Here is a 14,060-nt window from a genome sequence, read left to right as displayed (position 1 = left end):
CCCCCAAGTCCTCCCCACCCCCCTCCCCAGCTCCGTCCGCCGCACGCGGGGCCGAGCCGACCCGGGGCCGCGCTCACGAGCGCCGGGCTCAGCGATCCTGCAGTGTGGACGGAGGGCGCAGAGGACCGGACGGAAACCCGGGGGAGAGACGGAGGGGGCGAGGGAGGGCGGCGGGGAGGCAGGAACGCGGAAGGACGGGAGGAAGGAAAGAAGGAAGCTCTGCTGTGTCTGCATCCCGTGCCCCTCTTCCCCTCCTTCCTGGCGTCCCACCCCCCAGATCTAGGTGCTCCCCGTGTGAACCCGACCTTGGCCCTGGGGCTTCACTTTCTTTCCCACGGAAGGAGACGCTGGAAGCCCAGGGCGCCCCGGATCCTGGGTTCTGGCTCACCGGCGCTTCGCAGGATGAGGAATTGACTCCAGAAAAATTGCAAAACGAACTCCTCCAAAACCCTGTAACACTCCTCCACCCCGCCTTCCACCCCCCCGTTACCCCTCGTCCCAACTCCCTGGCGGAGGGGAAGGGCAGGTGGAAGGGGCCACGAGGAGAGATGACAGAAAGCAAAAATAAAAGCGGGGAGGGGGCAGGAGAGTCACTTTATTTGCGGACGGGATTTTGCATTTTGCAGAGTGCATAGGTTGTGTCGCTGCCGGGATTGCCAAGTGCATTTCGGATTGCACTTGAGGAAAAGTGGATCTTTTTAAAGCACGTTATAGCGTTCCGAGAGAGGTAGGGTCTCGTCAGGAGAACCACGGCACAAGCAAAAAAAGAAAAAATATATGGATGTCTCCCCCCGCCCCCAATAAATCTCTCAGACACCAGGCTGACAGAACGGCTCGAACAAGAAGGCTGCGTCGGTCCGGCGCCCCCAAGGACCGCTGTGTACGAACCGGTTCTCCCAGCGAGGGAGCCGCCGGCTTCTCCGCGTCTGGACTCGCTCGCCCAGGGCAGTCGAGGGCCGCAGGGTCCGTGTCTCCGGCCCCTCCGAGGTCTCCGAGCCGCTCTGCCCAGCCGCCGCCGCCGCCGCGGAGACTCGGGCGCCTACGTTCGCCCTTCCTCGCGCTTTCGGGATTCTCCAACTGTTCCCCGGATCAGGCCGCGCGCGCGCGCACACCCGCTCCGGGGGGCGCTCCGGCGGGTCCAGCCACGCCGTGCCCAAGCGCATCGCCAACTTGGGGGTCAATTCTTCCCCGTGGGATGGCTCATCAAGCCGCCGCCCCGGGGTCCCCTCAGCGGCGTCTCCGTGCGGCCACGCCCAGACGCCGCATCCCGCGGGGAACAGATTCGAGGAGCGAGGCTGCGGCGCTCCTCCCGGTGCCGGGCCGCCAAGGACGTCCTCGCCATCCCTAAACTCCTCCTGAGTTTCCTTTCCGCCGGCCATTGAGAGAACGCGGATACCTGTTCGCGGCGCTGGCGCTTAGCGCCCCTGCGCGCGCGCGCGCTCCCTCTCTCTCTCCATATCCGTCTCTCTCTCTCTCCCTTCAAAAACTTGATCTTTACCGCTCCTCACCAAGGTGCCACAGACGCCAAACAGTGATGAAATCAAAAGAAAACCAATTGCCGGACTGGAGGTGGGGGAGAGATAGCGCCTCCGCGTGCGCCCGCCGCGGAGCCGCGAGGTGTAATTGCTGCCGACAGAGAGCGTTGGGGGTTGGGCGCAGAGGTAGCCGCGTATAAATAGTGAGATCTCAAATTGAAAGGCATAAATAACAGCAGGAGGGACCTGCCTTCACACGGACGGTCCTCTCCGCGCGCGGGAGGCGTGCGGACCACAGCCCGGCTCCTCGCCAGCCCCGCGGACCCCCGCGGCCCCCCCCCCCCGTTCCCACCCCCACACCCCCAGGCAGCCATGGAAGAACTCACGGCTTTTGTATCCAAATCTTTTGACCAGAAAAGCAAAGACGGCGGCGGCGGCGGCGGCGGCGGCGGCGGCAAGAAAGAGTCCATCACGTACAGGGAAGTTTTGGAGAGCGGACTGGCGCGCTCGCGGGAGCTGGGGGTCTCGGAGTCCAACCTCCAGGACATAACGGAGGCCGGCGGCCCCTGCCCGCTGCATCTCTTTAAGGACCACGTGGACACCGACAAGGACAAACTCAAAGAGTTCGGTTCGGGGAGGGCGGCGGAAGGTAAGCCGGGCCGGACGCAGGCTCCGGGCCCCTCCCGGGCACGGCGCTTCCCGTGGCCACCGAGCCCGGCCGCCCGGCGTCTCGCTCGGCGCCGCGGTGGGCCCTCCGTTTCGCCCCCAAAACGCTGAACACTTGACAGCACAGGCTCGGACGCAGAAGGGCCCCGGCCGCCACCCGTCGCCAGGCTTTTTCGTAAGAAAGAAACCGGCCGGAGAACCGAGGAGGCAGGGGCGGATGGAGGCGCCGGATCGAGGGCGGGCAGCGGCGCGGGGCCTGCGCGCATCGCTTCCCCGGGGGTGGGGAGGTTGGCATTGGGTGCCAGCGGCAGGCCTTTTCCCCGGATGGAGAGCGAGCCGGGTGTTTGGGCGAGGGTAAGGCTGGCGGCTGCGCGCCCGTGTGCCCGCCGGGATGTCTGTGTGCCCCGGGACGAACCCCGGAGCTCTTTCCAGGCGCCCCTCGCCTGCCCGCTTCCCCCGCTAGAAATGGGTCGCGTGGGGGAAAGCGCCGGCCGGCAGGCGTCGGCCCCCTCCCTCGCCTCTCTGCCCCGAGCCCTCTTAGGGAGAACTTCCCCTTGATGCTGGCTGCCGCGGGGCCCGTGAAATTAAGACCAGCCCTGTGTCCGCAGCGGTCAGGGTCTGCGCGGGGCAGGAGGGCCCGGGCAGGCTCGGGAACCCCTTGCACGCGCGGGCGCGGCGGCCCAGACCCCAGCCGGCAGGGCGCAGCGGGCCCTCCTGCAGGACCCCCATCCTGCGGCTTTTGCTGAAATCTCCGAAGCGTTTTGGCGCTGTCGTTGGCTTCAGAGGCGGCTAGGAGGGGAGGCTTGTTTACAAGGGTTCTCTTAGCGGGCCGAGATGGTCCCCACCCGGGGCGGATTTCCATGCACACAGGGCAGCCGGCAGGTATAAATCAGAGGAATAAAACTGGCTGGATTTCTCAGCGGGGAGCGTTTGAAAGCGTCCGAAGGTCTATATTTCTCATGACAAAGCGAGGAGAAACAGAGGCTTGCCATGTGGGGCGTGGGTCCCTGTGTTTTCCTCTTGCAGTGTTGAGAGGGGTCGGCATTGGCGACCCCTGGAAGGCTGTGCCCCCCACACGTCACTGGGGGAGTCCCGGCAGGAGGGCTTCAAGGCTGGCCTTTGGAAACCTTGACCTTAGCGGAGGCAGAAGGCTGGCGGAGGCTTAGTTAGGATAAGCCCCAGACCCCTGAGAGTCCCCCAGCCTGGGTTCGGATCGTCTTACCTCTGGGGCTCACCCTCTGGCGAGGCCTAGCGCACCTGGCCCTGTAATTCCCACAAAGATGGTGTGCTTTGATGGAGACGCGACTGTCTGCCGGCCGGAGCCCCGGTCAAGGCCTACTTTTAATTTACAGCGCCTGGCGAGTGACCTCCTGGGCCCCTTCATGGCTTCCCCCATCCTCCTTAAAGGCTGAATTCCCCCTCTGCCTGCCTCCTCTCACCCCTGGACAGTCAGGACGGCAGAACCCTGGCAATCGGCACCTGGAGAGACGGCGGAGCACAATCGAGGCCTTTTTATTTTCTATTTTAAATAGGCAGGAAGAGAAAGGGCTGTAAAAAGTAGAAGCAAGAAACATCACAGTGGCTCCTCTCTTGTCTGGCTCTGCAGACCACCCCCTGACCCCCCAGAAGGGCCGAGCCCCCCCCCCCCCCCGGCCGAACTGGCAGAATGGAGAGGTGGGAGACACCGGGGGTCTGGAGAGACACGGAGATGTCGAGCACCCGGATCGCGTGTGACCGCTGAGCCTGTGGTTTCTGCAGAGCCTGCCCTGGGTTCTGCAGAACTTTCAAGGCCAGCCTCTCATTCTGGGGTCACGTCCCTGGGGTTCAGTTAAGACACCTGCACGACGAAGTCAAGGTGGGGCTGCCTCTGGGAAAGGATTTGTTTCCCCCGGTGGTGGAGGAGTAGGGCATCCTTGGCAAGGTATCCGTCTCAGGGGGTGAGAGGGCCTTGGGTGCCCAGGAGCCTTGAGGAGAGATGTTTCAGGACCTCAGTGCTAGTGAGCATCTTAGGAACCCCCGCTGGGGGACAGGCTGGTTTCACTGATTTTCCCCTGGCCCCAGGGAGAATTTGAGTCTTTCCCCCTTTGCAGGCTTCCGGGCTCAAGGCTGAGGACTTCTCCAGCGCGCTTCTGGACTCTTTTCAGAAGTCGTGGGAGCCCAGACTCTTTGGAGAGAGTTTACGGAAGGCCACTGTCTTCTCCTTGACCCAGAGGGGACATCTAATGAGGGCGTTGGGAGACCGTTCTGCCTGTACCCCCGTAGCCCCTATGATCAGAGAAAAAAGCACACGGGCTGCTAAAATGTTGTTGTTCACTCTTTACAACCCCATGGACTGCAGCACGCCAGGCCTCCCTGTCCATCAGCATCTCCCGGAGCTTACTCAAACATGTACATCGAGTCGGTGATGCCATCCGACCATCTCATCCTCTGTCGTCCCCTTCTCCTCCTGCCTTCAGTCTTTCCCAGCATCAGGGGCTTTTGGCTTCCACCAACTCCGAGACTGGGGAACCAACTTTTATTTTCAATCCCTGAGTTTGGTGTGGGCCTGCATTTCCGGGAGGTGGAAAGGAGAGGTGTCTGGGTTAGAGTCTGGTTGATCCTGACCTTACTGCCCCCTCCCCCAGCAAATACAGGTGCTCCTGTAATTTTTGGACCGAAGAGAGTTTGCACTCCTGGCGTCCTGTTGGGGCGTGAGAATGCTTCCAGGAGACCGAGGGGCAAAACAGGAAGTCAGGAAACTGTGCTCTTGGGGGCACCCCTAGACGCCTTCCTGCGTCCCTTAAGATATGGCTTTGCCTTCTTGGGAGGGCTTCCCTGCTGGCTCAGACATTAAAGAATCCACCTTCACTGCTGGAGACCTCGGTTTGATCCCTGGGTGGGGGAGATCCCCTGGAGGAGGGCATGGCAACCCACTCCAGCATTCCTGCCTGGAGAATCCCATGGACAGAGGAGCCTGGCGGGCTACAGTCCACGGGCCGCAAAGCCAGACACGACTGAGCCACTAACACTTCTTTGCTTTCTTGATCGGAGGGAGATGAGGTCTGCCGATCGCCCAGCTCTGTGGCGATCTGAAGGCAGCTCTGGCCCGGCCGGAGCTGCCCCTGTCCTGCTGGGGTTGGTGGGGGACAAGGGTTCTCTCGGGCCTGGAGCCCCCAGCCAGGCTGGGCTCGCCCTGAGTTGTTTGCGGGAGCCCCCGCCAGGGACCCCGTACTTGGGCGACTCTGCCTTTGTGTGTTTTAACTTCATAATATTTAACACCCCATTCCGTTTCCAAAAAAAGAGAGGAAGGGGGTGTGTGTTAGGTTCTGTCAGTATGTCAACAGAGGCGAAGTGGATAATTGAGGAAACTATTCGGAGATTAGGCCAAAATACACCAGCCGGGCCGGGGTTCGGAGTCAGTTACAAAAGAGCGCGTCTTGCCTGCGAGTTTGCTTTATCTGCTCCACGCAGCTTTGCGTCAGGGCGCGCTGTCCGCCGAGGCCCCGCGCCCCGTGGGCCCAGCCAGCGTTCGGCCACGTCGAGCCAAAGCTTCCCGGCGCGCGGCCTGTTCGCAGCGCGCGGGGCCGGTGTTCCCAGTGCGCGGGGTCGGCGGGGGCCGGAGGAGGGGCTCTGCGGGGGACCCGGGGATCTCGGGCCGGGGCGCGCGGGGGGCCTCAGCGCTGAGCCCTCGGCCCGCCCGTAGGTCTCTACGACTGCAAGGACAAGCGCGACGACGTGAAGTCGGAGGACGAGGACGGGCAGACGAAGCTGAAGCAGCGGCGCAGCCGCACCAACTTCACGCTGGAGCAGCTCAACGAGCTGGAACGGCTCTTCGACGAGACGCACTACCCCGACGCCTTCATGCGCGAGGAGCTCAGCCAGCGCCTCGGGCTCTCCGAGGCGCGCGTGCAGGTGAGACCCCGGCCCCCGGAGCGGCGCGCGCCCCCTCGGCACGGGGCCGCCGGCGCCTTCCCAGGAGCGCGCGGGACCCCGGAGCTGCGGTGGGCGTTCGGAGGCTTCCCCGAGGCCTGGCGCGCGCCTGGCCTGGCACGCTCGCCTTCCACGTCGAGCGCACAGGGTGGGTGGCTGGGGGGCGGAGGCTGGAGCTGGGCGTTCGGGGGCTTCCCCGGGGTCTCGCGCGCGCCCTGCCTGGCAGCCTCGCCCTTCGCGTCTCGGTGACTGAGGCTTCTGCCCCGCGCGGGGCCGGATTAGCCGGGGCGCCGGGCGGGGACCGGGGAGGGGGCGCGCAGGGGCGGCGACGCGGGCGCATGGAATTGGTGATGTCCCCATCTGGCGAGCCACCGGCTGCTGGGGGCGGGGGGCTGGGGGTGGTCGTGCGCACGTGCGCGGGGGAGGGGGCGCTCCCGGATAGTTTTGTTGTTTGTTTCTGGTTTCTTTTTTTTTAACCTCGGGGTTGTTGGAAACGTGGAAGTGAAGCGGACGACTTTATTGACGGGGGAGGGTGGTAGAGACCCCCGGGCAGACAGCCCCCCTCTGCGAAAAAAAGGTCGGGCCTGCCAGCCGTGCTGGGCTTTTCCGTCGGCGCTGACGGTTCCGGGCAGGACAGCAGAGCCCGCGAAGAGGAAAGGAGGGTCACGGTCCCTGGGCTCCGGGGACTGGTTATTTAAATAAATGGAATTAATGCAGCCAACGGGGGGAGGGGACCGCGTACAGCCGGGGCTTTGAAAGAACGGCTTTCTTGTTGCTGTAGGATCAACGTCTTTAAACACGACTGGGCTGAGATTGTACGCATGAAACGAAAACACGGAAGGGTTTTAGAGACGGTGTTTTACAAAAGCTTTCATTTGGGGAGCGGGGGGCGGGGTGGGGGGGAAGGTGTTTGCATTCTATCTCCATTCCCTTTTCCTCTCTGCCGCCGCGGTAACTGGGATTGCGTAGGCGGAGATGCCGAAGCCCCCCCCCCCAGCGTGTCCAGGTTTCTCCGTGTCCCGACGCGGTGATGCTGCCCGCATCCCTGGGACCGCGGGCGGGCTGGCTGGGGGACCGCGTCCCCGAGCCAATTTGTCCCGGCGTCTGTGGCCGAGGCGAGGAGGGGCGCGCGGCGGTGAGGGGGCGGGGGGGGGGGCTCCTGGCCACCTTTCTCCGTCAAGATGGATGGGGCTGCCCTATATAAATTAATGAAAAGATTAAACTTTTGCTGAAGGGGACATCAACTTTTATGTCATTTCACAGCCTTTCTGCCCGGGATCCGTAATATCTCCTAGGCCTTGATGTACTGTTTCTATAAAAATAAATTACTTGTAATTTAATTCCACACTATTTCTTTCAGTAGTCTATTACTGAATAGCACCTTCGCAGGAGAGACCGAGTTGGCAGAAAATTGCTTCTTGGGTGGCTACAGATCTTGAGAGAAGCCCTAAAAAAAAAGAAAAAAAAAAGAAAAAAAAAAGGTTGGGGGGGCGGGAGGTGGGAAAATGGGAAAAGTGAGGCGCGCAGGCCTATTGATCCAGAGTTGGATTAAAATTTAACGATTGTAAATAATAATAAAAATAAACATGGGAATAGAAGAAGAGAAATAATTTCCACTTGGCCACGGGGAAAAGCATCGTGTAATAAAGAGAAGGCAGAAAGTGGTCATAAAAACCAATTAGTTAAAACTCGGACCCTGCTGTGCCGAAGCCAGGGAAGGGGGCGGGGGGAAGGTGGACTCAAAGAGGAAGAGCCGAAAATGCACTATATTTTAATCCTGAGTCTGAACTGTTGGGTAATCTTTTTCTGTACAGGCCGTCCTGTGTTGTTCGAGGATAGTGTTTCAATTTAGAGTGGAAATTTGCTGTAAATAAATTGAAGACCCTTTGGAAGCTGGTCCTTATTAACCTTTTATTTTTAGCGTTGTACTGGAAAACCCATATCACCCAGCTGTCAGGGTTATAATCGAAAGTTATGAGACCACGGTGAGGCGCGGGCGGTAATTTAATTACGACAAATATCTTTGGGTTTATGGCGCAGAGCTAAATTAAATGTCATTATTCACTGTCTGTAATGGAAATCAAAAGGAAATCAGATTACAGCATTTGTGAGAGAAATCAGCCAGTGATCCTTAATGAAGAAATAACTGTCTAAAGCACTCTTGTGTGCTTTACTTAGCATATTCAGGACTAATTGGAATTGATCGTGAATCACCCCAAGACTGATTTATTATCGCCGAACGCAGTGGCTAATTCATCACTTTTATTCTCCAGTAATCTTATTTTTTTTCTTCTTCTTCTTTCCTCGTGCTGAAGGGAAAGTGAGTTTTCTTCCTTAGATTTAAATAGGATTCTGTTTTCGGGAAAAAATGCCCTTGGTGGTGGTGGGGGGTGGTGGTGGTGCAGAATTCTCCGGTCTGGCTCCGAATTTTCACATCCTTTCCTGAAGATGGGTGGGTTCCGGACCTCAAGGAGACCGCGGTGTCCAGGAAGGGTCGGAAATGGAGAGAGGTCCAGTCCCAAGCTGAGTGCAAGGCAGCGGAGATTCAGGGCGGTTCGCGGGTGGGGAAGGAATCGGAGTGCAGGCTTTGGAAATGCAATCTGGATTTGGGAATCTCCACGTCTTGAGAGGGGGCACATTTTTGGAAAATTCTTTTTGGAGCAACGGGGCATCCAAATTTGCCAGGCTCCCTGCAGCGTGGCGGGGTGAGATTTCCCACGCTTGGGGGCGGGGGGAAGTCAGTTCTGTTAGGACAGGCCGGTCCTAGAGGATGGAAAACAGGCCCTTAAGAGGCTGCGAGGGAAAAGTTCTGGTGTCCTGCAGTCCAGGCTGTTTGCAGCCTCCGTGGGAGCTGAGGTTTTCCTGGGCAGGGTGGGAGACAGGAGCGGCCCCAGGCCCTGGGCTTGGACCATCGCAGGATACCCGAGTTCCACCCAGAGGTGGGGCATGGCCCAGTTATCCTGGGAGATCCAGGAGCACCCCAGAGGGGGCAGGGTGAGAGAGGCTGGAGGGGAGTTTGGGAGAAAGTCAGGAAGGAAGACTGAAGTGCTGAAGAACCTAGACGGAGGGAAGGCCCTGGATGCCATCTGCATGGGGCTGTTTGGAGGAAGGGGGACAGTCAGTGTGGGGGAGGGCTGGACAGGGCATGGGGTGGCATGGGGCTTTACACCCCAGTCTTGTCAGGCCTGTGATGCTCCTCGGCCTGGGAAGGGTCTCAGCACCCTTTCAAGAGATTAGGAGCCCCTCAAGTTGACATTTCTTGTACCCGAAGTCCGGGCCTGCGTTTTGTGGGAGGGGCGTGTGTGCACGCAGTCTTTGGGAATCAAGGATGGTCATGACTCGGGGATGTGTAGCTGGGACCCTCCAGGCTTCCAAGGAGGGGGAGGGTGCCTTGGAGGACATGGAGGTTCCTGGACCCCAGAGCTTGATTAGGGAGGAGGCTGGTCAGGAGGAGGTGGAAGGTCGGGGTGGAAGGTCAAGTTGGACCAGTGGGCTGACCGGCTGGAGTGGGGGCGGCCGGCACAAAACGATGGACAGTTCTCCACGGCACCTGAGGACCCTCTTGGGCTTCCCTGGTGACTGAGATGGTAAAGAACCCGCCTGCCAATGCAGGAGACCCGGGTTCGATGCCTGGGTGGGGAAGATCCCCTAGAGGAGGGCATGGCAACCCACTCCAGTATCTGTGCCTGGAGAATCCCACGGACAGAGGAGCCTAGCGGGCTGCAGTCCATGGGGTCACAGAGTCAGACAGGACTGAGCAGCTCAGCACAGCGGAGGACCCACCTGCCCGCCTTCCGTTCATGGATGCTAACCCTCTAGTCCCACTTAGCTGAGGACAGGTAGCAGCTGCAGGGGCCCCGTTGCGCTGGGACTGGGGAGACAGGGGCAGCGGAGGAAGGCCTTGAGGGGGCCGACAGGCAGCTTTTGGATGGGGGGCGGGGGCAGGAACCCCAGGCGCCTTGCACAGCCTCCGGCGTCCTCTGGAAAGCAGGCTTAGCCTGCGCTCACGACGGGGGTGCACGTGTGTCCGCCCCGCCCCCAGGTGTGGTTCCAGAACCGGAGAGCCAAATGCCGCAAGCAGGAGAACCAAATGCACAAAGGTGGGTGCGGGGGAGGGGGGCGGGGGCAGGGCGGAGGATGGAGGTGGGGGCGGCGGGGAGGCCGCCGGGCGCGGAGGGCTCACTTCTCGTGTGCTTGCTCGCAGGCGTGATCCTGGGCACGGCCAGCCACTTGGACGCCTGCAGGGTGGCCCCCTACGTGAACATGGGCGCACTGAGGATGCCTTTCCAACAGGTAGCGCGGTTTTGTGTTTATTTCTCCCCCCAGGGGCGCCGCCGCCGCCTCTAACCCGCCCCGGGGGAAGGAAAGGGAACCACTTTTTGTGCCGTGAATCCATTGTGCTGCGCCCTGTGCGTGGTTACATGGTCCTGTCCGGCCCTTTGCAGCCCTACGGACTGCAGCACGCCAGGCTCCTCTGTCCGTGGGATTTTTCCCAGGCAAGAACACTGGAGTGGGTTGCCATGCCCTCCTCCAGGGGATCTTCCCCCGCCAAGAATCGAACCCGGGTCTCCTGCATTGCAGGCGGATTCTTTACCACTGAGCCACCAGGGAAGCCCTGTAAACCCGTTGGTGCATATTAACACCACGCTATAAAACTCCCGAGAGTTCCCTTTGGGGGACGACAAGGACAGAAAGCCAGACACAATTGTTTTTTTTTTTCTTTTTTTAACGAAGGTCAGAGGGGAAAATAAAAAATGCTACCCACCCCGGAAGCGCCCACTCGCTCGGTGCCTGGTCGGGGACGGAGCGGGTCTGTGGCTCCCACTCCTGCGCGAGGACCTTTTCCTGCAGCCAGCCCGGCCTCTCTGCATCTCAGAGTCGGGGGGCGGAGGGCGGAGTGGTCTTTGCCCCCTGCACCTCAGAGTTGTGGGGGGGGGCGCGGAGGGGGGAGTTTGCCCAGCTCCCAGCAGCGCAGGCGGTCCTGTGCAAGGAGGGGGGCAGCCGGGAGGCCGGAGGACAGAGGCCTTCGGAGTCCAGGTGTCCCAGGGGCCGCGCCACCGCCCCTGGCCTGGAGCAGCCTCGGGTGGGTGGCGGGAGCCGCGTGGCCGGATCTGCAGGGGGAGCTGGACTAGAGCGGGCGTCCCCGCTGCTGCGGGAGGGGGCGGGGCCCAGCGTGGGGGTGGGGGCGTGCACGCTGGTGGGGGGTGGGCGTCGGCGGGCGGGGACTCAGCGTGGGGGGGGGAGTGCACGCTGGTGGGGGGGTGGGGGCCCAGCGTGGGTGGGGCGTGCACGCTGGGGGGCGGGCGTGGGGGGATTACCTACCGTGTGGGGAGGTAGCGTGCACGCTGGGGGGCCGGGCCCAGCGTGGGGGTGGTAGTGTGCACTCAGGTGGGCGGGCATCGGGGGTCCTCGGGCCATGGGAGCAAGCAGGACACGCCTAGGGGTTGTCTCTGCGCCCCTGGGTGCTGAGGGGCGCGAGGTCTGTGGGTCTGACCTGGCTGCAGGGTCGTCTAGGCGTGACAGCGTGGGAGGCCGTCCCACTAAGGAGGGTCGTCCAGGGGTGACACCGGGGGGGGCCGCCTCGCCATGGAGGGTTATCTTGGGGTAACACGGCAGGGGGTCATCCAGGGGTGACCCGGGGGGGCCATCTAGGCGTGAGAACATGGAGGACCGTCTCACTATGGAGGGTCGTCCAGGGGTGACACCGTGGTTTCGGCTGGGTACTCCCGTGGGGCTGAAGGCAGGTAGGGATTCGGGGTTGTGGGCCCGGGAGGGGTCGGCACCTTGCTCGCTCAGACCCCGCCCCCAACCTCCAGGGCGGGGCCCATCGCCCCCCCAGCCCCAGGCCTGTAACGGCCCCTGGCTATTACAGGGGCAGCTGCCCAGACGTGGGGTCAGCGTTGGGCCCTCTGAAATGAGGTCATGGCAGATCGAAGTCTTGGCTCTGCTCTTCTTGGAAGTGGGTGGCCATCCCCTATTTCAGGGCGTCTTCCCGGCCCAGGGAATCTTTGCGACCCAGGGATCGAGCCCGGGTCTTCGGTATTGCAGGCACATTCTTTAGCATCCCAGCCACCAGGGAAGCCCATATAAGTTGGAACTTTGCTTGGCATTTTTTACAAAATGCCATGGCTCAGATGGTAAACATTCCTTTGGAAGATTCTGATACTGGTCTGTGGGAAGGGGTGTGTGTGTTTGGATGGGGGAGGCCCGAGCTATAGGCGGGACCCTGAGTCCAGGGGCACCTCAGACAATCAGCTAGAGTCGGGTGAGGAGGGGGTATCAGCTGCGGTGGGCCAGGGGAACAGTGCAGATCCCCCAGCTCCTTGGGGTGGGAAAGCCCCCCTCCCCAAAACATCCAGTGACTCCCATCCAGACATCAGGTGTCCAGAGGAGAGTGGGTGGTGGTCCCCTGGTGGGGGGGGGGTGTCCCCTGGTCTGGGAGGTGGTCCTCCTGGTGGGAAAGCCCCCCCAAGAACAGGCAATGACTCCCATCCAGACAGCGGGTGTCCACAAGACAGAGGGTGGTGGTCCCCTAGTGGGGGGAAGTGTCCTTAGGGCAGGAAAGCCCCCCTCCCCAAAACAGCCAATGACCCACATCCGGACATCGGGTGTCCAGAGGACAGTGGGTGGTGCTCCCCTGGTCTGGGGGGTGGTCCCCTGGTGGGTGGTCCCTTGGTTAGGGGTGGTCCCCTTGTCTGGGGGGCGTCCTCGGGGCAGGAAGGCACCCCTTAGAACAGGCAATGACCTCCATCCGGACACCGGGTGTCCACAGGACAGTTGGGTGGTGGTCCCCTGGTGGATGGTGGTCCCTGGTGGGTGGTCCCTGGTGGGTGGTCACTTGGTTAGGGGTGGTCCCCTGGTCTGGGGAGGGGTCCTCCGGGCAGGAAAGCGCCCCCCTCCCCAGAACACGCAGTGACCCCCATCCTGACAGTGCGTATCCGGAGGACAGTGGGAGGTGGTCCCCTGGTCTGGGGGGTCCTCGGTGCGGGAGAGCCCGCCCCCCACAAGTCTTGACTGCGCGTGGTCTCCCATCCCAGGTCCAGGCGCAGCTGCAGCTGGAAGGCGTGGCGCACGCGCACCCGCACCTCCACCCGCATCTGGCGGCGCACGCGCCCTACTTGATGTTCCCGCCGCCGCCCTTCGGGCTGCCCATCGCCTCGCTGGCCGAGTCGGCCTCGGCCGCCGCCGTCGTGGCCGCCGCGGCGAAGAGCAACAGCAAAAACTCCAGTATCGCCGACCTGCGGCTGAAGGCACGCAAGCACGCGGAGGCCCTGGGGCTCTGACCCGCCGGCCCGCCGGCCCCGCGCGCGCCCCGGGCCCCGCCACCCCGTGCGTCCGTCCGTCCATCCGTCCGCGGCGACCTGCACTCGACCCCTCCGCTCCCCGCACCGCCCCCCACCCTCCGCCTCGACGGGCAGCACGGACACCCCGGAGCCGGGGCGCAGCGAGCTCCCCGCCCCGGGGCCGCCCTGGGAGATGCCTCTCCACCCCCTGCAGGCCTCGGGAGGGGACGTCGGGGAGCGCACGGCACCTCCAGGGCCTCGCGGAGACCGTCGCGGGGGCGGGAAGAGCGAGCAGGGGACGGGTGGACCAGCCCACCTCGGCCCCCTCTTCGGGCGGTCCGAGCGTCCTGGGACGACCCTCGGCCACGTGGAGCTGCCCTGCGCCCTCGCCTGCGGCTGCCACTTCCCACCCTGTGCATGCGGCCTCCGCCACGCGCCTTTCCAAGATCTCACAGTCTAGGAAACAAAAAGATCTGGGGCTGGTCTCCTCTGAAGATGCCAACGTTTGGATGCGTGCGGCTTTATTCACTGCCACGGACGGAAAAGTTTCATCGGAGAAGGAGCTACGGGACGCCCACCCCCCCGCCGCAACCCCCAGTGTGGATTTCAGTGTGGACTCGGGCATTCGGAAGCAGGGACTCCCTCCTGGGCCGGCCCGCGCACCCACCGTCCCCCTACCCTTCGCCTGAAAGGTAGCAATAACGAAGCGCATTTGACACGACCTGGC

General features: G+C 62.3%; 1 protein-coding gene across 1 annotated transcript; it reads left to right on the top strand.

The window, feature by feature from the left end:
* Positions 1 to 1,591: 1,591 nt before the first annotated feature.
* On the top strand, positions 1,592 to 13,477 carry SHOX (short stature homeobox). Its single transcript, XM_043896228.1, has 5 exons — positions 1,592 to 2,124; positions 5,824 to 6,032; positions 10,093 to 10,150; positions 10,255 to 10,343; positions 13,088 to 13,477. Exons 1-5 carry the CDS (start codon positions 1,848 to 1,850, stop codon positions 13,331 to 13,333), a joined length of 879 nt encoding a protein of 292 aa, XP_043752163.1. The 5' UTR covers positions 1,592 to 1,847; the 3' UTR covers positions 13,334 to 13,477.
* Positions 13,478 to 14,060: the final 583 nt, after the last annotated feature.

The sequence above is a fragment of the Cervus elaphus genome, chromosome X (assembly GCF_910594005.1).
Source record: "Cervus elaphus chromosome X, mCerEla1.1, whole genome shotgun sequence".
In the NCBI taxonomy this organism is placed as follows: Eukaryota; Metazoa; Chordata; class Mammalia; order Artiodactyla; family Cervidae; genus Cervus; species Cervus elaphus.
Note: the sequence above shows the minus strand (reverse complement) of the source record. Positions and strands in the feature narration are given on the sequence as shown.

What these genes read in the sequence shown, in the direction of transcription:
- SHOX (XM_043896228.1), top strand. Translation starts at nt 1,848, where the DNA reads ATGGAAGAACTCACGGCTTTTGTATCCAAATCTTTTGACCAGAAAAGC. An exon ending in TCTCCGAGGCGCGCGTGCAG is followed by an intron (nt 6,033 to 10,092) that starts GTGAGACCCCGG and finishes CCCCGCCCCCAG; the next exon opens with GTGTGGTTCCAGAACCGGAG. An exon ending in GGAGAACCAAATGCACAAAG is followed by an intron (nt 10,151 to 10,254) that starts GTGGGTGCGGGG and finishes GCTTGCTCGCAG; the next exon opens with GCGTGATCCTGGGCACGGCC.